Consider the following 21848-nt stretch of genomic DNA (forward strand, 5'->3'; position numbering starts at 1 on the left):
CAGTACTGTGGCAGCACAGAGGAGAAGTGACTAACCCAACCAGGACCGAACGTGGGTGACAGACTACTTCTAGGTGTCCAAACACCTGGAAAAGGATGTCTTTACAGGGTTGAACTTGGGTCAGACTTCTCAGGCCTGGAGTCTCAGCGTCTGGAGTTGCATCCACTGGGCAGGAGAGAACATCTATTCCCAGACGGACCTGATCAGACCCACCTTACCATTCACAGGGCTGCCAGACCCACTCAGTACCACCAAAGAAATAGAAAAAAGTCAGGCTTTCCTAGAGAGCCTTGGGTGCAACATGGTTTGCATAGCCAGCCATAACCCAAACACTAGTGGCATGAAGAACGTACAAACTGGTAGCTTCTCCTTTCACAATCCCCTTGAGAGCCTGCTCGCTGTCCAAAGCAGGGGGACAGCAGAAATAAATATCTAGTCCCTCATTATAGGGAAACCAACCCAGTGACTTCTAGGTTAGGCAAAGAAATAAAGGTTGAGGAAAAGGGTGACTTAATTCCTCCCGTCTGTCTGGTTCCTACACCCACATCAGATGTCTTAGCAGAAGCCTCCCACACAGACTGTGATCCACTAACTCCAGCCCTGAAAGGAGCCCTTTTCCTTAGATGCCCTGTTGGTTAGTAATGGCCAAGAGGCTGGGAGGGAAGAAGGGATGAAGGGAGGGAGGGATGTTCTCTGAAGAGCAAGAGGGCAGCTGGCTTCCTTCACAGCTGTGTGGGTGGCAGTGAGCTAAGAGGTCCCTGTTCTCTTCTCCATCAATCAAGAGGGCAATCAAGAAAAAATGTGCAATTTTAAAAGTTCAAAAAGAAAATCCAAACCACAAGAACCTCCAAATTATATTCATTTGGTGGTGGCCTGATACTCCGGAAATCAATCACGGAAAGGGGAAATTCTAACTTCCTCCTCCTGCTCTTGGATGAGGTTAGGCTTTTTTTTCTTTTTCCGAGGTTGGTCTCCATAGAGTGACAATGCCTGGTGCCCTGTTCCCTAGAGGCATGGCCTGGCTTGGGCACCTCACCACGGCAAGGAAAAAAAACACAAATTCTTCTCTTCTCCTCTCTCTTTGGATAATGATGACCAAGATAGGAGCTTATGGTCAGTGAGAAGCCTGAGCGCTCCTAGAAAAGGTCAGCATCAGGCCAATTTGCATTAGTTATAGCCTTCTGTAAAGTAAATTACTTATCTGAGTTTCAGGGCCCTCAGCCATTAAACTGGGGATAATAATATTACCCACCTCCCCAGGGCACTGCGAGGATCAAGTAAGATCCTGTAAAAGAAGTACACATTGCAGCTGTGAAACACCATATAAATGTCAATTGTTCTTAGTTATTTCTGTCTTCAAGTACCCTTTATTTACCCCTTTTGCCTCTTTTTTTCTCTGTCTTGAACCCCCTTTCCTTCCACTGTCCTCTCTGCAGTGCCTTCTTACACCCCATATGGACTTAATATGTCCATGAAAGAATTCTCGATTTCCATGGCCCTTGGGAACTCCTCCCCCCATTCCTTTTTATCCTGATGAACAGTCCCATCATTTACTCAGTTTCTCAAGCTAAAATCTAAGAAATTGTTCTTGACTCCTCTCTTTCCTATAATATCTACATTCGATCCATCAACATGTCTTAAACGTGATTTCTCTAAAACATATCCTGAATCCGACCATTCCTCACCACCTCCTCTGCTACCACCCCAATCACAGCCACCATCATGTCTTGCATCCAGGCAAGACATGATGGTGGCTGTGATTGGGGTGGTAGCAGAGGAGGTGGTGAGGAATGGTCGACTGCAAAGAACTCCTAACTGGTCTTGCTTCTTCTACTTTTACCCTCTAGAACTCTTTCTCTGCATAACAGAATCATATTTTTAAGAGATAAATCAGGTCATGTCACTACCCTGCTCAAAACACTCCGCTGGCTTCCAAACTGTTTGTCATAGCCTACAAGATCTCACATGATCTGGTTTCACTTCCCTCATCAACTTCCAATGACTGCGCTGCAGCTCACAGGTCCCTTTTTGTCGCTCATACATATTAAGCATATTTTTGTCTAGGGGCCTTCGCATGCCTGATCCTGTCTTATTCCAGTTCAAATGTCACTTCCTCAGTGTGACCTTCCTAGAGCTGCCTATGTAAATTAATTCTGTCCCCATTGACTCTTTAGCACATCACTCTTTTGTGTGTGTCTTACTTATTTCCGAAATGATCCTATTTATTTACACACATCTTGTTGTCCATGTGTCAGTCTTGTCTACTATTCTCCGGTAATGAGAATAGTACATGGCACATGATAAGCGCCCAGTCAATTTTTTGAATGAATAAATGAATGCCCTTGTTCAAAATTACTTCTTCTTTTCTTCTCCCACCTACACTCCATCAAAATGCCCTCGCTTTCAGAGCCTGGACCTCATTTGGAAGGTGACAGGGAGACCTCCACAAATATTTGCTGAATGAATGAAGCTAAAATGAATTACATCAACAAAGAATGCCAGCCTTTTAACGCTTAGTTATTCCCAGGAGAATTAGCATTCTCAAACAGGAAGCTTGGATTTCAGGCATTGTTGACAAAGAAGAATTTCAGGCCAGCCCAAGTTGAAGTGATATATTTGGAAGAGTTACTGTTCCATGGCTTCTTAAATCCACAGATATTTATTAAAACCCTCTAGGGCTCTTTTAAAACCAAAGTTGACATTAAAATGTAAAACAGTAATTGAAAAGCGTTGTTTGTTTCTAAGGAAAGAATTGTGGACAGGGATGGATGCAGAATCAGAGGGCTGGGTTTTAATCCTGGATGTGCCACTAATCAGCTCCTTGGACAGGCTACTGAAGACAACCAACATTTAATGAGCATCTAGCATGTGCCTGGCCCTGCTCACACATTGCACTTTTGCAACTCTTCTAGATGGATATTTTTAATATCAGTATTTTATAGATGGGAAGACAGGTTCAGCGAGATCAAGTATCATGCATGTGAGCACTCCCTAATAAACAGTAGAACCTGGACTCAGACCCAAGTTATGTCAGCCTGCACGCCTGTTTCTGCCCTTGCAGCCTGATAAGGCATCTTGGGCCTTCTTCAGTGAATCTGTAAACCGAGGGCAAGAGAAGAAACTATTGAACTCGCAGAGGTTGCTCTCTAAGACCCCTTTCATGGGATTTCTTTGCTATATAATTTCTGCATATGGGAAGCGGAGAAAACAAGTCCGGCACTGAGAACTCACTTGGGGATGGAAGTTAGTGGTTAGAGCGACGGTTTGGGAGGTAGGCTCCCCGAGTTCACATCCTTTACTGCTCACCTTTATCATCCACAATGTGGGTAGAGTTAGAGCACCTCCCTCCTCAAGCTGAGATGATACCTGCAGAGGGCACAGCCCAGCGGGCCATGCTTAGTGAGCTGGTCAACCCTGAGAAGTGGCTGCAAGTTCAGGGCCACTGAATCAGCCCAGTAAACACCCAAGAGAGTTCCAACAATGCCAAGAAGAACTCTCATCAGCAGCTGGGGCAGGAGGAGAGAGTAGCTGAAAGGCAGGAAGCCCAGAACCCACAGGAAACATTAGCTGGAGAAACAAAGTGTGCTCAGAAAAGCCCAATCCTATGTGAAGGCTTGAGGCTTAAAGCTTGGAAGCAGGAAAGGGGACCCCACGAAGAGTTCAAAGTAACTCACTGCTCCACAGTTGCTTCTGACATCGGTACTATTTTCTCTGATTACCAAAGTAATACCTTGGTATTTTACAGTGCTTTATATAATGCAAATAGCAATAGTCCCCTATCCAAGTTTTTAAAAATCTTTTTATTGAAGTTTAAAACAGATAGAAAAACGCTCAAAACATACTCAATGAATTTTCTCAAAGTGACTATATCTGGGTAGCCAGCATTCAGATTATGGAACACTAGAAGTCTCCCCATTTGCTCCCTCTGGGTATTACCCATCCCAATAGGAATCCCTTTCCTGATTTCTTTCCCCTTAGATTAGTTTTGCCTGTTTTCAAATTTTAAATAAGTGGAATGACACAGAATGTATCCTATTGTGTCTGGCTTCTTTCATTCAGCATTATGTGAGATTAATGTGCATTGCTAATTGCTATTTAGTATTTCATTATACAGATATATCACAATTCATTTATTCATTTCCTTGACAAATACTGGTGGGTATCTGGATAGTTGTTTTTAGTTATTGTAAATAATGCTAAGATCACTCGTGTGTGTGTGTGTGTGTGTGTATATATTTTTTTTTTTTAGGCTAGGCAACCCTTGGTTGACCTCACAGATTACAAGGACCTTGTCAGCTTATGATTCCTGACTTTTAAATTTTTTTACGCCTGCAGCACCTGGTCTTCCTAGGTGGTCTCCCATCAAAGTACTAACCAAGCCTGACCCTGCTTAGCTTCCAAGATCAAATGGGATCCGCCTTGTTCAGGGTGGCATGGCCATAGACACTCTTGTACATATCTTTTGGTGAACATATGTACTCATTTCTCTTGTGTGTATCCCTAGGAGTAGGATTGCTGGGTTATAGTGTGTGTATATGTTCAGCTTTAGTAGTTACTGCTGCCTAAAATTTTTAAAGGGTATTCAAAATACAGATAAGATCTCTGTGTGGGCTCCTAGAGAAACGTCAGTATCACAGCTAAGAGAAGAGGCTGAGGAGGTAGCAGTTCAGTGGCACTTGTCCAATGGCCTCTCAATGGGTCTCTCTCCCTCCGATCCACCCAGGACACCATAGCCACATTACTTACCCCAAATTTTACTTTCATCACATCATCCACATCCACTCTCCCCAACAAAGGCCTTTCATAAACCCAAACACACTTCCAGGGTGGCATTGGCTCACATACCTGTTCATTTGCTGGCCTTGGACTAAATTTTAGTTGTTTCTTATATTTGTTCATTCATGGAACAAATATTGAAGGCCTACAACTCAATTGCATTTAGAATCTGTGATTGGAGCAATGTATACCTACCCTCATGGAGCTAGCATCCTAGTAGGAAGAGAAAGACAATAAACAAATAAGAATATGTTAGTGGTGATCAGGGCTATGAAGAAAAATAAAGCAATATAAGGAGAATAAGAGTGGGGTAGGGGAGGAATGTGCTATTGTATCATTGAGTGGTCACGGAAGGTCTGCGAGGCAGAAAAGATCTGGATTGTTTTAAATGATCACTCTGGCTATTATGTTGGAAATGGACTATATGGGAGCAAGGTGAAAGAAAGGACACAGGAAGCCATTGCAATAGTCCAAATAAGAGATGATGGTGCATTGGGCAGGGGTGATGGCAGTGGCAGAGATGAGAAATGGCTGCATTCAGCACACATTCGAAAGGTAGGGCTGATAAGACTTGCTGATGGATCGACTGTGGAATAGGAGAAGGGAGTCGAAGATGCCTTGTTTCTAACAGGAGCAATGCATGTTTGCATATACAACACAAGATCAGGCCCTGAGTCCGGGGTCTTTTAATTGAGTGGTAGATGTCTTCCTGGTTACAGCTGGCCAAATTTCCTATGTGAAAAGTCTATTATCTCTTGTCTCAGAGGTAATGTGATCTAAGTATTAAGACAAATAACTGGAGTCAGACTACTAGTCCCAGATCTGCCACTTACCAACTGTATATCCTCAGGCAAGTTACAGAACCTCTGTGAGCCTCGGTTTCCTCTTTCAGAAAAATGGGGCAATAGTACCTTCATCAAAGTGTTGTTGGGGATATGAGATAGTGCATATAAAGAAGTCTGGTATAGGGTCTAATTATGAGTCAGGGCTCAGAAAGTATCTATGTCAAATCAGTTCCCTGTTAAAACAAGCAGACAGAAGGCTGTAGAGTAAGGTTTATCTTTATTTGAATTGCAAAGTATAAATATGAACCAGGTTTGGAAATACAGATTGTAACAGTTCAGAAATGGCACCAGAAACTTCCAGAAGGGACTATGACAGCATACATTCATAGTTTTGGTGAGGTGGGTGGGTTTACCCAAAAGTCCTCCCTCCTCACCTCCGACCTCTCTATAGCAATTGATAGGTTATCAATTACCAAGAACAGTCAGCTCCAACGTTTCCTGTTCCTCCTCAACCTTTTTCTTCGCTAATACCTTCTCTCAATTATCCTCTGCTGCACTGACCCCTGCATGGAGTAGCACCAGAAGAATGGCAGGAGTAAGAGAAATGTCTTGACACAAGGGAGAGTGAGATCCCACTTGGTGGGCCTGGGGCTACAGGGAATGAGGGGCCAGGAAAGCTGCAAGCACGGAAGCCCAAACTCTTCTGAGATCTGGCAGGGAGAGGACACGGGGAAACAGCGTTATCTGTTACACGTTGACATCAGCACCTTGGGCTTTTAAAACACAAAATGGTAGACAAAATCGCCTAGGCAAGACTGCAGTCCAACTCATAGAGTGGATCTGACAAAGTTAACTCCTATATCCTGACCGTACAGGCCGCTCCCCGTGGCACTCTGATCATGGAACATCTTCAGAAATGTGGACATGTGATAGATTACCACAGATAGGTCGCAGAGCCGTCTCAGATCTGCGGCAGAGGAGGGTAATGCTGAGCCAGGCGGTGGGAGAATGCAGGGCGGAAGGCCAGGAAATTGCCAAAGTAACAGTCTAGGCACTTGAAATATTATTGTTAGATTGTTAAAAACTAAATAAATTAACATACATAGAATAAAATAAATATATAATTTAAGAGGCATTTTACAAACAACAACAAAAAAAATAGTTGTTATTTTTCCATTTGGGTAGAAGTCCCAAAATTCAGAGTTCTCAGGCTTGTGGTATTTCACAGTTAGCTCATCAAATCCAGCGCTGGAGGGTCCAAATGGCAGATCCCTTGGTGACTACTTGAGTACATGGCTTCTCAATCTTCATTACCTTCTTCCAGTCCACAAATCTTTTCTTATTCTTCTCCTTCTCCTTTTTTTCAGTCAAAGATCCTGGAGCATATGGAATTTAACTGGCATCTTAATCCAGAAGATAAGTGTTTAAACAAACTTTATGGGGTCAAGCAGGGTTTGGTGGAGGAGAGTCAGAAGTGCATGAAAGTCCCTCACTTTTGCTTCCTTCTGACCCAGATCCCATTGGACATATTCTGTTTGGCACTTGAAGGCTCTGGTAAAGCCATTATGGGAGACCCAATCTAGATGGCAACTGAGAACAAAGGAGTCTTCATGGCTAGTTGTGAAGTCCTTCCCCTCTGTAGAGTCTGTGATCAGCTTGCGTCTTCTCAGAGGTAGCGGTCCCCAGCTTATTCCTAAAATACAAAAGGAAAACTTTTAAAGCTGCATCCAGACTTTAGAGGTCTTAATAGTCTCCCACATCCAGTCTTAAGAAGTAAAAAGATCATCTGGGAGGTGGTGGAAGGAGAGGGGATGAGGACAGGAGAAGCTGTCCTCTCAGGCATCTCTCTTGGGTATCTCTCTAACAACTTTCACTCTAAGTGGAGATGAAGCACTGACAGCCTTTTGGAAAACAACTCTGCAATGGGACCCTGACTCCACAGCAGCTTGGCCCCCAGGTCAACCCAAACCCTAAGCGGTAGAAGAGTTCAGCATGCCTTGAAACAGATCCGGGAACGGTGGTGATGGTGCCATGGGGCAAATGATGGACCATTACCTTGAGCACGGGTCTCTCAGTGGGAAGTAGTCATGCCCAACTTCACTTTCTCTTCATTTTCCACATCATAACCTCCTCTCCTATGGTACCTGAGGAAGGTTAAGTTTTGTGAGCAAGCTCTGCCTGCTACAACAGGGTGCAGGTCCCATAGAGTGTCCTTCTAAAGGACACTGCCATGCTGCTTCCCTCCACTACTTGGAAAAGCCCAGAGGAATGGCAGTCTAACAGACTCCGGTCAAAGGTCCAATTGCCCGAAGGGATGCTCGTCTTTAACAGCAGGTTACAATTTGCTAAGAACTTTCAATTCATTTGATCCTCATATGATCCTCACGATATCCTTATAGGTAGGTGGATGAAGATTACTTACAATTACGGAAAGATTACAACCCTCAGAAAGACAGGTAACCTGGTCCAGGTCTCAAAGTAAATGAGTTGTGCTGCTTGAAAATGAGCACAGAGTGCTTGGAAGGTCTCTACCAATCTAGAACATAACCTGGACTGGAAGCATAGCCTGAGGTCCGGATGCCTCAGAATTGGAAGGATGCACCAACAGCACAACCATGCCTTGACTATCAAACCACACACTAATGCCATCAAAGAACAGAGCCAGGAGAAAGAACAGTGGGAAGAGGTGCTCCACAGGGGGGTTACTGGGACTGCTGGGAATAGCAGGACCTGCTGTGGCCTGGCAAGTTTCGCCCTGGGCTCTGGACAATGGACTCACGTCATGCCAAAGAAGCCAGGTTCTTGGAGAACATATCCTCAGGAATGTCAATCAGACTCCTAGCCCCAAATTTAGGGAGGCTGGAGGGCTCATGTGGTCACCAGGCAGAAGCCCCAGGAGGAAGAGGAGGAGTAATGGAAGTGATTTGCAGAAACAGCCTGCAGGGGCCCCCGACACTCACCTAAACATGAGAAGCCCCACGATGACGAGCAGACAGACAGACGACAGCACCACGGCCACCACAGCCAGGATGGTTGTGTGGTCATAAGTAGATAAGCGATTTTCTACCGGTAGGCTCAGCCCATGGCACCTCTCTCCGTGGTAACCCGGGTGGCAGCTGGTTCAAGAGAGAACAAAGAGGAGATGAGGTTTGTGGTTGGGCCTCTTACTCTCGTCAATGGCCCACCTACATGAGCTGAACCCCACTCCTCACACTCTCAGCCTACCCGGCCCTGACCATGACCCCAGCCCTTCCCCTATCCTTCTCCAGCAGGGGACTCTTTAAGGGCCTCACTGAGGACTCCACAGCTTTCTTCCCTTACCTCTCATTCCCCCTTCTCTACTCCCTTTAGTTCTCTGGCCTGAGATTCCTGCTCCAGGCAGGCAAAAAGGGAGAAAGAACTTCAAGGTCTCAGCTAGATATGTTCCATGTGTGGATTATTTATTGCATGTGTGTAAAGAGGACTTAGTCACAGAGCTGGTGGGTTGAGCTGAGGGTATTCAGTATCGCTTTCTCTAGTGAGGCCCCTCAACACTCTGACCCAGAAATAAACCCGGCCTTCCCCAATGATGCTTCCTGTGTCCAGTCCCTCTCTGCCACTGCCCAGCCTATTAATAGGTCCTGTGCCTTTGCCAGGAGTCACTTTTCTCAAGTTCCCTTCATTTAACTCCCAGCACCCCCTGGGTATAGGGCCCAACTTGAGAGCTCAACTTCGGCCTTTGGCCTCTGAACACCAGGCTATCGGGCCTCTTTCATCACAGGACAAAGCAAACAGACCAAGATAACATCTTGCCCAGCTGTCCTGCCAAAGCATGGAAGAATGTCAGAAACAACTCTTTGGCTCTCCTCACTCAAGAAATAAATCATATGGCAACTGCCTCTTTTAACACAAAGCATTTCTTGGAAGCTCTGAGGAAGACTCAGAAGTGCTTAAAGTTGATCAAGTACATTTCTGTCGCTTCCTTTCTCTGAGCACTGGGAGACCGACCCTTTGATGTAGGTAGGAGCCCCATGGGCATGCAGCAAAGACAGCTGTTTCTCCTGGGCACACAGCAGGGCAGAGGTGTGGACTGGATTATCTGACTCTGAGCTCAGTGTGCTGCCCATTCACACATATAACTGCCCACAGCCCAACCAGTGCACTGTCTGCCTGGGGACTTTAGGCCACTAGCTGCTGAAGGAAGCACTGAGAACCTGGGGACCCTCTATTCTGAGCTCAGCCTCCTTCTGGGAAGCAGGTCATGTACCTGGTGCCTCAGAGCAAGGAAGCTTCCCGCTGAGAGGCACCCAGGAAGCGGATGTGTCCAGACCTGGCAGCAGCAGAGGGGCCAGGCTGCCCCTGCCTTCCTGTCTAGCACCTCTCTCTGCCCCAGCTCTTCCTGGGTGCTTTGGGGAATGACCTCACTGCAGGATAAATGTAGGTCAAGCATACTATACACACAGCAGAGGACACAGTTCCTCGCCTGGCCTCTCCATGCATCTGTCCCATTGGCCCAGGTGGGCAAAACCACGACCCCCATCCTGCCAGGACACAGAAGAAGGTCTCCGGAGGGCACGTGCAGAATCGCTTGTGCACAGCAATCTATAGTTTATAAGACAATATCCTTATCTGCGAACTCGACCGAGACTCATAACACCCTGGTAGGCAGGGACAGGTGAGTTTTACAAATTGAAAGACTAAGATTAAGGGTCAGAAAGATTAAGTGATTTGCCAAAAGTTATACAATGAGGAAGCAGCAGAGCCAAGACTAGAAACCAGTCTTGGCGGATTCCAAGTTCATGACTCTTTTCATTCTGAACAGCATAGGTTACCCCAAGGAAACACATATCTTATGGGTTGATGGGCTCCTTGGTTGCCTGACCCTGCTCTCTGACTGTATTATTGTTAATTATTATTATTATTATACTTGAATAATAAATAATAAATAGCTAGCATTAAAGGTTTACTATGAGTATGCTGTGCTAACTGCTTTACAAGGATCATTTCCTTTAATCTTAAAAACACCTCTATGAAGTAGGAGTTACTATCCCCATTTTAAAGATGAAGAGACTGAGGCTTAACTTCTTAGATAATTTGCCCAAGGTTACACAGCTAGTGAGCGAGAGAGCCAAGATTCAACCCAGCAGTCTGGATGACTTGAGACTGTTCTCTTGGGAGGAGGGAAGTTGAAGTTGAGCCTGTTTTTTACTTCCAGACCATCATTCAAAGCCCACAGGTAGTTACTCAGAAGATAGAAATAAAGGTTGGCCTCAGAGTCCTGCAATTCAGTTACATAATCTCTCCACCCCTACCCTGAGTCAAAAGGATAATAATGTAAACATCCTAATATTACCCACCTCCCTCTCCCTCTGCAGCCAACTCCTGGCTTCCCCAGGGAAGGAGGGGATGAGTACATTCCAAACATCCCAGGATGGGGGCAAGATCGTGTGTCTTCCCCAGAGCCAATGACCCATCGGATTGGGACATGTCCCTCCTCTCCTTGTCTGTGACCCATTTCAGAACTTGTATTACAACAGAAGCAAGAACCCCCTATGGTCTAGAGACATCTTCCAAATTTCTCTGCTCCTAGCCCAGAAGGTGGAGGGGGCACCATTTGGTGCAGGGGACTCAGAATGCATGAATTCCAGACTGGTTCTGCTATTCCTAACAGGTGATATTGAGCAAGGTACTTTTACCTTTCCAGGCTTTGGTTTTTCTCCTGTAAAACACAGGAATAATAAATGTCTATCTCACTAGAGTATTGTGAAGATCAAATAATATAAATAGAAGCACTTAATAAGAGGCCAATCCCACATATGTGTAAGTTATTATAATAATCATATTCCAGAGACTACTGCCCATACCTGAAGAGTGGGGCACCAAAGTCAGACTGGGCCAAAGACAAGGCACTCGCCATCCCCTCTCAGCATCTGGCAGTGAGACAAGTGCGGCTCCCAGGCCTGTTCCTCTGTCAACTCTCAATCCTCCTCAGCTCAACTGCCCCCCAGGTTTCCTGAAGCCACAGGAAACTCTGCAGCCAGAGTTTTCTAGGTCAGCAGCCAGTCAGGAGCCCCAGGAACCTGCTCTTTGAGGGCAACTTTTAGCTGGTGACACGAAAGGGTTTTCCTGTGGATGGTGGCTGTGGAGGGCTGGTTTAGGAAGCCAGCTAGCCTCAAGCTCACCACAGCAGCCTGGACACACCCTGTGGCAGTTCCTGGATCTAGAGGCAAGGAGAAGCCACAAAGGACCCCAGATGTCAGTGCCCAGATGTCACATTTCCTCCAAACCAGGAGCTCTGTGTCTTCTTGTTGCCTTCTGCCCTGAGTACCAAGGGCTAGAGGCAGGAGGCAGCCACACCAGACACAGAATCCAGCCCCTTGAAAATCTGCCTAGGAAGCAGACACAAAGTCTGCAAATCAGATTGCCATGCTCTTGGGCTAGTAAAAGCCTTAAGAGACCTCTAGGCTAACAGCTGCCTAGTATAAAATCCTGCTCAATCTCTGTGAGGACAGACAGGGGAGAAGGATGCAAGCCAACATCCAGGGCAGCCCGGGGACATGAAAAGCATGTTGGACTAGAAGTCAGGCACCTGAGTCCCTGTCCTGTTTCCATCCACTTATTTAGCTGTTGATCTCAGGCAAATCACTTCCTACTTCCTGGCTCTAATTTCCTCATCTTTCAAAGAGAGATAGCAAGCCCTACCTACCCAGCAGAGGGCTTTCGAGAATCCCAGGACTGGACTACATCTCCCCGTCCCCTAGAATAGCTGGCACCAAGTAAGTTCAACACATACTTGGGCTCAACTCATATTAAAGGTAAACTGTGAAGCTCCGGGGCAAAGGAGAGGAGAGTCATAATGGTCGTTGTCAGAATCCCTAGGGCTACCTCTCCTAGGTTCTCTGGGGATGGTTGGTTGAGCCCAGCTCTCCAGGAGAACGGTCTCACAAGGATTCTCAATTCTCATCCACCAACACCCCAAACCAGTTTGGCCCGGACAGATGCCTGGCCTCGGCCCATCTTGACTACCCTCAGAGTCACTGCCTCCACCCTGTGCTAATGATGCCATTCTATAAATTTAAGACAAACACTTCCTGCCCTATCCTAAGACTTTGGAAAGGGTAATATGAGGACTATTTACGTCATTCTTAAAAACAAAAAAACAAAAAAACCTGTAATACCGAGCTCCTGACAAGGATGTTATAGGAGAGGACACACAAGTGACCATGGACATGGTAGGGAGTAATGGGTCTGTCTGCCAATTGCCAAGTACCGGGTAGCTCTACTACATGAGATCAGATGGGACAAGGAAGCTTTAAAGAGCCAAGGGATCTGCACCAATCACAGGAGAAGATGCCAAGCAGCCAGCCTCCTTGACAGGTTGGGAGGTAGTGTGCACCCAACAGTTTCTTGGCCCTGTCCAGAGTCTCCCAGGTCACAGAGCCTGCCTCCCCTTACGGCCTTGTGCCCAGCAGAAGAGAATGGATGTTTACAGCCTGACGCGGCTGTTGGCCTCGGGCACACTGGCGACATTATGCCTGCCAGAAGCATGGCAGTGCCGTCATCCCTGAGGGGTTGCCAAGACAGCCGTTTGCTGGGCTTGGCCTAGCAGATCAGTTGGGGAACGCACAGCCCCTCCACCCACACCCCTGCCCAGGGAAGGGTGGTGCTGCCTGGCTGATGGCTGATGCCTCCTGGGTTGGGTTCCACTTCCTTTAAATCTTGCACAAAGGAAGTATACTCCCACCCCATGGCCAAAGGCCAATACCCACCATGTCCCCCACCTCCTGGCCCATGTGAGAGGAGTGGGGAAGAAGGGAGGAGGGGCTTCTCCCCACTCCCACGATGATCACTGTGCAGTCCTGCCATGCCATAGACTCAACCTACATTTGCTCACTCATGTGCACACATGTCCGGGTACACACACACCTGCACAGCATATGTCCAAATGCACCTCATACCCGCCTGCAGGGCTTGGGAAAGAAGGCCACAGGAGTCCCACTCCACCCAGGAAGCCCACTCTGCCACATTTCCTACTGGCTTCTCTCATCTGGAGTAGGCAAGAGGCAGGAATGAAGGACCTGCCTTCAGGTGTCAGCTCTCCTAGCCACATGCTTTCTGAGCAAGCAGGAAATATCCCCAAGGATGAAGAATATCACAGACCCACGCCACAGGAAATTGCATCCTATGCGGGGGGAGCCCCTTCCTCGGACTAAAAATATTTCCCCTCCTCCCAACTTCCGCCTAGAGGCCGAGAAGAAACTGGGTGGAATTATGAATTCAAGGAACAGTGACAACAAGGAAGCCACGTGGCTGACAGAGTGTACTGAGAGTCCGCTGAAGGGCAGGGACACTTACACACAAGATGGAGCTCGGATCGCCTTCACGTATTTGCATTCTCCGTGAATGCAGAAGTCCTTGTACTTCCGAAGACAGGGGTCTCTCTTCTTCCCTAACCCCTTGCCTTTCTTCTTTCTTTTCCCACGTTCCTCCTTGCTGGGTGTGGCCAGAGCTTGTGGTTTAGCGGAGAAAGCAGCTATAGGAGAAAAAGCACTCTGTTAAGTCTTTGACTCTCAGGGGAGAGAATCAGAATAGCACAGCATCTAGAAGGAGGATGTATTCTTTGATCCCACCTGAAGCCAGAGGCCTGGGAAGGCCCTTTGGCTCAGTGCCTCCCAAAGGCTGAAGGAAGACTGGGCAGAACCATAGAAAGTGGTGAAGGAAGTCGGGACTAGTGGGGGTCCCAAGGAAGGCATTTCACAAACTCAGTTTAAGCACCTCATTCCAAGAACACTAGCTTCTGTTGAGTAACTACTGCTGATTGAGCAATTCTACCAGCCTCACGCCCACCCCGCTGTCAATCCCCCGTCTCCTATTCCCCCACGCCCACTTGGTTCTATTTTGGCCTTAAATCAGCCTCATTTCCTGATGCTGCACTCGGTGACCCACTTGCAGGAAGACAGTGTCAGAGATAAAAATTGCTCTGGAGAAGGTACTTTAAGGGATGTTTTGGGAAGAGGAGGCTCCTAAAATAAGTGCAGTGCCCATGTCCAGACGGCCTCCTCTGGGGTACCCATTAGCACCAGGATACCATGAGCCCAGGGCAGAGCCAGGCTCGGGGACAGCAAGCAAGCTGCCCCTGGTTAGGGCCTTGCTTTTTTGACTTCAAGCAAAATATTTACCCTACTTTGTGCCCTTTGCAGCTCACCACTTCTCTCTAAGGTCCATTTACGTTTATCCCCAACTGTAGTATTTATAGCTCTCTAGGATGGGGAGTATAGTGTGTATAAGGAGTAGAAAGATGAAAAGTAAGGCACTATTCAGAAGGAACTGGAACAACTATAACTCCCCCATTCTTTCCACACTTCAAAGGGGAAAAACAACCTCACATAGACTTCCAGCTGGGACAGACCATGGGCTATACCCATCAGCCCAGGAGTCTCACACCAGTCTCCTCCTTCTTGGCTCCCAGCAGAAAAAAGGTACCCACTGTCTATAACTGTAGCCACATGTCTGGCAGAAGGGTGAGCATGATACATTAGACTAGAGACCTAAGACCCTCAAGCAGGAAATAACTGCAAAGAATATCATGGCTTTCCACTTTCAGATGAAAAACTTGAGGTCCCAAAAGGTGGTGACTTGCCCAAGGTCATACAAGGTTGAGATCAGAAATATAGTCTCTGGACTCCATATCCAGTGCTCTTTCCCAATACACCACGCTGCCTCATATACCCCGTCCCTTCTTCCAGAGAAGTCTAGAGCACCTGGGATGTTGAACCAGAATGAGACAATGAATGGGCTCTGAAGTGAGCAGACCTGTGCTCCAATTTCAGCCATATGATCTTAGGCAAGTCACTTAATCTCTCTAAATCTTGGAGTTCTCAGTAAAAAGCGGACAGCAAGAGTTCCCATCTCAGAGGGTTGCTATACTGATTAATTAACCCACAATAACACATTGAGTGCCTAGAACACAGTATGCACCTAATAAATGCTAATCTTTATTTCAAGTGATAGGATACCCAGACCTGAAAAACAGTCTTTGCCCAGCAAAGCCAAGAGAAGTTGAGAGATAGGTGTCAGTAGTCTCACAGTCCCATTTCCTCCAGTGCAGACCCAGGCCACTTAAGACCTCAGAAGGTGAGGTAGATGCTCAGAAGAACCCAGTAACCAGAGCTATGGTGAAACTGAGGCAGGTAGCCCAAGCCAATCAGAAAGGAGAGGGAGAGAGTGACAGAGTGACAACTAGGCTCCTGCCAAGAAGAGGGAGCAATGAGTCAGGTCTGCAGAGGTATGAGGAGCAGCCGTGTGGGTGGAGGGTGAGTCACAGCCCAGCTCTGCCCAACCTAGAAAGAAAGGGCCAGGAGAATCCAGGGGTGACCCCAGAGGGCCACAGTGAAAGGATGAAGGGTGGGAGCCCAGGCTCAGCTTTGTAGCAGACCGTTGATTTATACAAAGCAGAGACAGGACCTAAGGGAATCTCTGGGTAAGGGAGATGGATGGCTGCAGAGTGGGCGGTGCTAGAACAGGTGGGTATCTTTCCAACCAAATATAGTCATCTGTGCCTCCAGGACTCAGTTTCTGCTCCACCCTCAAGAACTGCCACAGGTGGCTGGGGGCAAGAAGCAGGCAATCAATGCCAGAGGCTCTGAACTCTGCCCTGTCTGTGCCTATACTCAGCCGTAGCCACATCTGTCTGCTGGAGGATCTCATCCTGCCCTTCCTCCCTTGGAGTTTCTCTCAGGCACTGAAGGTAGTCAGGAAGTCTCCAGGCTTTAGGTAGGATTTGTAGACACCCATCATTTCAAAACTGCTCCCTAGGGATCCAGTGTTTGTCATTCATAGTATCCCCAGGAGGCGCTGGCCTCACCTGGGGAGACCAAGAGCTCCTCATTTCCCTCTTTTTCTCCAACCTGGATACAGGTGGATAGAGGAGACTAACACTGCACACCTACTATGTGCCTAGCATCTCCACATCTATTATCTTATATATAATAGCCTTTTGATGTGAGAATTAGGACTCGTGCCCATTTTTACACAGAAACTCTCGAGAAAGCATCCCAAGCATTTCTCGTTCCCACCAATCAGCTTAGTCAGAACAATGTACAGACCCCAGGCCAGACACCTTGCCTGTCTCAATTTGCTCCAAAGTACAGGAAAGGGCAGCAACTTGACATATGAGATCCCAGAGCAAGAAAGACAGCGGGACCCACATTCCAGGATCCCTCAGTACGCTTGTCAGGCCAAGCAGCTTTTCCTTGAAGTCCTCCATGAATACCACCCACCCACAGTTGTGCCCAAACAGCATGAATCCCAGATCTGCCTATTCTTCACCTATCCACCAGGGTCTGAGGATGGGCAGCCCCCACACCTACCTCTGAAAAGGTCCAGGTTGGCCTCTTCCAAGTCCAGGACTTCCCGGCCCCGGCCGCCTGCCGGGAGCATCAGCTGGTCCGTAGATTCAGTAGGAGAGCCCAGGTTGCTGGTTCCAGCCGCCAGCCCTCTCCGAAGCCGCTCCAGGCTCTCTCCGGTCACCAACGCCGAGAGCACTGCGGGTAAGGGGCGAGGCCGCATCAGACCCCGGGTCGTCACGCATCGATGCCGGCCCCCGCCTGCCAGGGAGCACGGGCCCCACCAAGTGGCCCGCGCCGGGGGCGCTGCAGCGACCTTCCCCCGTGCCCCCAGCAAGCGTCCCCATCCCCCCTCCCCTGACCTCAGGCGGCGTCGACAGCCCTCTTACCTGCAGCCATAAAGAGCTTCAGCACCATCGACGGCAGCAGCTTCATGGTCCCGGACCCGGCGGAGACGACGAGGCAGCGATCACTTTGGAGGCGGCGGCCCCGGGGCGCTGGCACGAGAGCCGGGGCGGGCGGAGCGCAGGAGATTCCGCCGGGCACGGTTCTGCTGCCGGCCTCTGGGTGCAAGAAAGGCTGGGACCTGCGCGGAGCTCACAGCCGCTGGGTGTCTGTCTGCTCACGCCGTCCGTGCGTGCGTGCGTGCGTCTGTCCGTCCGCCCCAGCCTCTGAGCTGCGGTCAGGCTGACCAGCCGCTTGCAGCGTGCGGCTCCCTCGGTCGACTGAGCGCTCCCGGCGCGCGGCCGGGGATAAGGCTCGGGGAGGCGCCGACGAAGCTCCGCCCCGCGCCGCGCCGCACCGCCCCCTCCCCCTCCCGCGCTGGGACGCTCGCCCGGCTCCCCGCGCCTGCAGCGCAGCCCTCGACCCCGCGGGCGCGGCGGGGAACGGGGCGGGTGTAGGTGTAGGGGTGGTGCTCACATTTTTTGAGACCAGGCCAGGGCAGCCGCGGCCTGACTGTGGGTAGGGCTGGTGACCGGCAGGTGGCGGGGACCAGTTCCTACCTTTCCCCAAACCCTTGTCGCGCTGCAGCCTTGTAAACTGCTGAGCTGAGCTCTGCCTTTGGATACTCCTCGTTCCTTCCCTTCCCTCATTCCTTCTCGAGGGCCATCCCTGCACCAAACCAGGGGTCTCCACCATGTCACCTTCTGCGTTTCGGAAGCTCGCTTCTTTGCCTACCACAGGTAGTAAATAATAATAAATTTATCATTTAAAAATTAGACACATGAATGCCAGCAGGTCTCATGAGCCCAGGGTAACCAGAGTTGCAGTTGCAGGCCCTTGATATCAATTCAGCAAAATCAAAATTAAGATTCTTCCAGCCAGGAGTGACTTCCCTCATCTTTCCCCCAGAGAATACAGTATCCAGGATTTTTGAACTAGGATTATAATTCCCAGGCTTCAGGAATCAGAAAGACGCAGGATGTGAAACAAGCCTCACGCTTTTCCTTGCCTTTGAACACCACCAAGTTCTTCCCCAACGTGAAAACTGAGCCCCTCTCCCACAGGGCATAGCTGGCTAGCCTAGGTTGCTATGTTAACAGGTGCCAAGGATTGATGCGTTTCTCATCCAACCTATGTATTTTTACAGGGGTCTTCTGGAGTCAAATGTTCTGACCTAAGGAAATGACTCTCAAATAAGTATTTCATCTCCCAGGGATGTGCTGGAGAGAGATTTGTGTGACACGGGGCTGGGTTGGCATTCAGAGCCCTTAAATTGTGCCAGATAGAGCTGCTTGTCTGATTCAGCCCATGTGTAGGGATAAAAACAGTCCTGCTATTTATACACAGTCTATCCCACTGGCCTTCCCCATCCCCACTTTTGCAGGAGTCAGTCAGGCTCTGGCTTCTTAGCCTGCTCCCAGCAGCCCTCACCAGACCTAGGTTTCCATGGTGCACTGGAATCACTATAGACCTAAGTTGGAATCCTGCCTTTGCTACTTATGGTGTGACCTTGAACAAGATATTTAATGTCACTGAGCCTCAGTTTCCACATCTCTCAAATAGGAATAACAACAATAACATTAATGTCTATTTTGTAGAGAGGTTTTTGAAGACTAAATGAGACAGTTAGTACATAAAGCAGTTCGTACAGTGCCAGGCATATTATAAACTCAATAAAATGTGACATTATCATCATCATTATCATCATCATCAACATCATCGCTAAGCATTCCACCTTGACCACTCCATTCTCTTAGAGACCTCTTTTCTCTCTTCCCCACAGATGTGAGGCAGGTCCATGACACAAGTGCCAAGATGAAAGTTAAAATACAGTGATTCACTATAAAATGATGTGTCACAGTGCTTGGGATGACAATTTAGATTCATTGATTAGCAAAGTCCTCTATGCCGTGGTTGGGCTGGTTTCAGGTGGGAGCTTACCTGTCACCTATTTGGCCAAGTGCCACTGTAGAATTATTCCTCATTGGGCCTTGGACCTCAGGGGATGGTCCTCAAGCAGGCCACGCCTTCGTTCTCCCTCAGCAGGTGCCCTATCACCTGCTTCCCCAAAACAAAGCCACCTTAGGGTCAGGGCTCTCCCCAGGGGAGGTTAGAGGGAAACACTTCCTGACACACAGCCAAGTCACCCTTCTTTCCCCAACTGGAGGCCAGGTTCACACCCTGCTCTCCTGTCCCAACCTGCCTCTCCCTTCTCACGCTCTGTCTTTCCGCCTTCTCACCCCCACATCAGCCTTAATCTCATTCATGGGGCAAGTCCAAGTTTTCATCACACCTGGAAGCCTCACCCCAGCTAGGTTTGTGTGTCAGCCAAAGTTTATGGGAAGGGCCTGGATAAAGAAGACAAAAGGCCTGGAATGCATTTGAGACAGTCACTTCCCCTCTCAGAACACTGAGTGTCCTCTGACCAAAAAGCAAAGAAAGAGAGAGAGAGAGAAAGAGAGAGAGAGAGAGAGAGAGAGAGAGAGAGACAGACAGACAGACAGACAGACAGACAGACAGACAGAAAGAAAAGAAAGAAAGGAAGGAAGGAAGGAAGGAAGGAAGGAAGGAAGGAAGGAAGGAAGGAAGGAAGGAAAGAAAGAGAGAAAAGAAAAGAAAAAGAAATTGCAGTTAATGCTGGGGCAACCTCATTTACTCATTGATTCCACAAAAATTCACTGAATGCTTTTCAGGCACTAGGGACACCGCAACAAACAAGATAGCCAAAGATGTGATTTCATGGAGCTTACATTCTGTAGTAGAAGAAGACAGGTAAGACAAAGCAAAGAAAAATAAATGCTATGATGACAAGTGCCAAGATGAAAAGTTAAAATACAATGATGTACTATAAAATGATGTGTTCCAGTGCTTGGGATGACAATTTAGATTCATTGATTGCTTAGTAAAGGCCTCTATGAGCAGGTGACATGTAAGCTGAGGCCTGAATAAGAAGAAGGAAACAGGCTTGTGATCATCCATGGCAAAAGCGGTCCAAACCATGCAAATAGTGCAAAAACTCTGAGGTGGGAACAAGTATGGAGCATTCAAGGAATAGCAAGGAGGCCAGAAAAGGAAGAAAGGTTATGAGATAACACTGGAGCGAAGCCGAGGGACAGATAATGGAGGATGTAACAGGCCAAGCTAGATGCTGGATTTTATTCCCTATCGTTGTGAGCATCAAATGAGATGTCGATGAGAAAGTCATTATGCAGAATTCTTTTACGGCCTCCTGCACCTGCTCTCTGGCTCTCAAGTGCCAGGGACGCATTTCTAAGGAAGCAGAGTCCAAATGGGCCACTCTGCTTTCCCTATCTATTAACCATGAGCAAACTAAAGCTTGGAGGCTTACTGACCCTGGGCCACCAATGAGTCAGAAGGGGGCATAAACCCTGGCAGCCTGCTTCCCAGCCCTGTGCTGGGTTCCCAAGCCTCTGGAAAGGCAGGTCCATAATACTCTGAGTGCCACTGACTCATTGCTAGGCCATACAGACTATGATTTGGGGAGAGCACTCGTAAGCCAGTGGAGAGGAGGTGGGGAAAAGGGATGCTGGTAGTGACAAGAAAGAGGGGAAGGGGACTTAGAAACCAATCTGAGTCCCTTCCCCATTGTGGCTGAGATGTCTACACTCGTAGATTGGATCCCCCAAACATGGAGTGCATCAGAATTACCTGGGAATTTATTAAAGATAAAAATGTCTAAGCCCCAGGCCAGTCCTAGTTCAAAATCTCTTGGGGTAGGGACCAAACATTTATACTTTTGGCAGGTAATTCTGACATCAGCCAGATTCAGAAGCACTGGTCTTAACCAGGATAACGTATCAAGCATCTGGACAAAATCTCAACCTCTGAGGCAGAGGCAGAAGAGGTTTAAGTAATGATACTTCCCACGTGCTCAGCACTTCATTATCTTGCATGATCCTCCCACTGCCCTGCAGCTAGATCGTCCTCCCCATTTTAAAAGGTTAAAGCTTGAAGAGGTGAGTATCAGCCCAAGGTCACTCAACTAGTAAGAACCTCAGCCTCAATTTGAATTCATTTCTTTCCTGGGCTTGTGCTCTTCAGTTCAACACTACCCTGAACAAATGGATGAGGCAATGGCTGCCCTCTCTCTGCTTTTAGGAACGATAACATCATCAGCTTTACTGAGGTTGTGCTCCCTCTGTCCTGGGGGATGATGATAAGAATCTCGGCTTCACAGGTTGGAAGGAGGATTAGGTAAGGGCAGCCGGGCAGCTAGTAACTCTCGGAAGCTAGATAGCCATGGGTTCAAATTTTGGTTCTGCTATTTTTTTAGCTTTCTAACTTTGGGCATGTCACTCAACTTCTCTAACCTACAGTTTGCTCATCTGGAAAGTGAAGATAATAATAGTAGCTATTATTATAGGGCTCTTGTGATGATTAAATCAGATTATGTGTATAAAGCAGAATAGGATGCCTGGCTCACAGTAGGAGCTTACTCAGTGAAAGCTGCAATTAATAACAAATGCCTCTTTCTCTTTCTCTTTCTTTCTTTCTTTCT

General features: G+C 47.9%; 1 protein-coding gene and 1 pseudogene across 2 annotated transcripts; both read right to left on the minus strand.

The window, feature by feature from the left end:
- Window positions 1-4326: 4326 nt before the first annotated feature.
- LOC111732571 lies at window positions 4327-4445 on the minus strand (annotated as a pseudogene).
- Window positions 4446-5819: 1374 nt separating this feature from the next.
- Window positions 5820-17624, minus strand: HBEGF (heparin binding EGF like growth factor). 2 transcript variants are annotated; one of them, XM_011382287.2, is made up of 6 exons: window positions 17275-17623; window positions 16910-17083; window positions 13896-14073; window positions 8522-8677; window positions 7617-7705; window positions 5820-7254 (listed from the first exon to the last, which is right to left on the minus strand). In XM_011382287.2, the coding sequence occupies exons 1-5, from the start codon at window positions 17318-17320 to the stop codon at window positions 7633-7635; spliced, it is 627 nt and encodes a 208-aa protein (XP_011380589.1). In that variant the 5' UTR covers window positions 17321-17623; the 3' UTR covers window positions 5820-7254; window positions 7617-7632. The 2 variants fall into 2 exon arrangements, with proteins under 2 accessions (XP_011380589.1, XP_011380588.1); XM_011382286.2 differs by lacking the exon at window positions 7617-7705 and having other exon boundaries at window positions 17275-17624.
- Window positions 17625-21848: the final 4224 nt, after the last annotated feature.

The sequence above is a fragment of the Pteropus vampyrus genome, unplaced genomic scaffold, assembly GCF_000151845.1.
Source record: "Pteropus vampyrus isolate Shadow unplaced genomic scaffold, Pvam_2.0 Scaffold470, whole genome shotgun sequence".
Classification (NCBI taxonomy): Eukaryota; Metazoa; Chordata; class Mammalia; order Chiroptera; family Pteropodidae; genus Pteropus; species Pteropus vampyrus.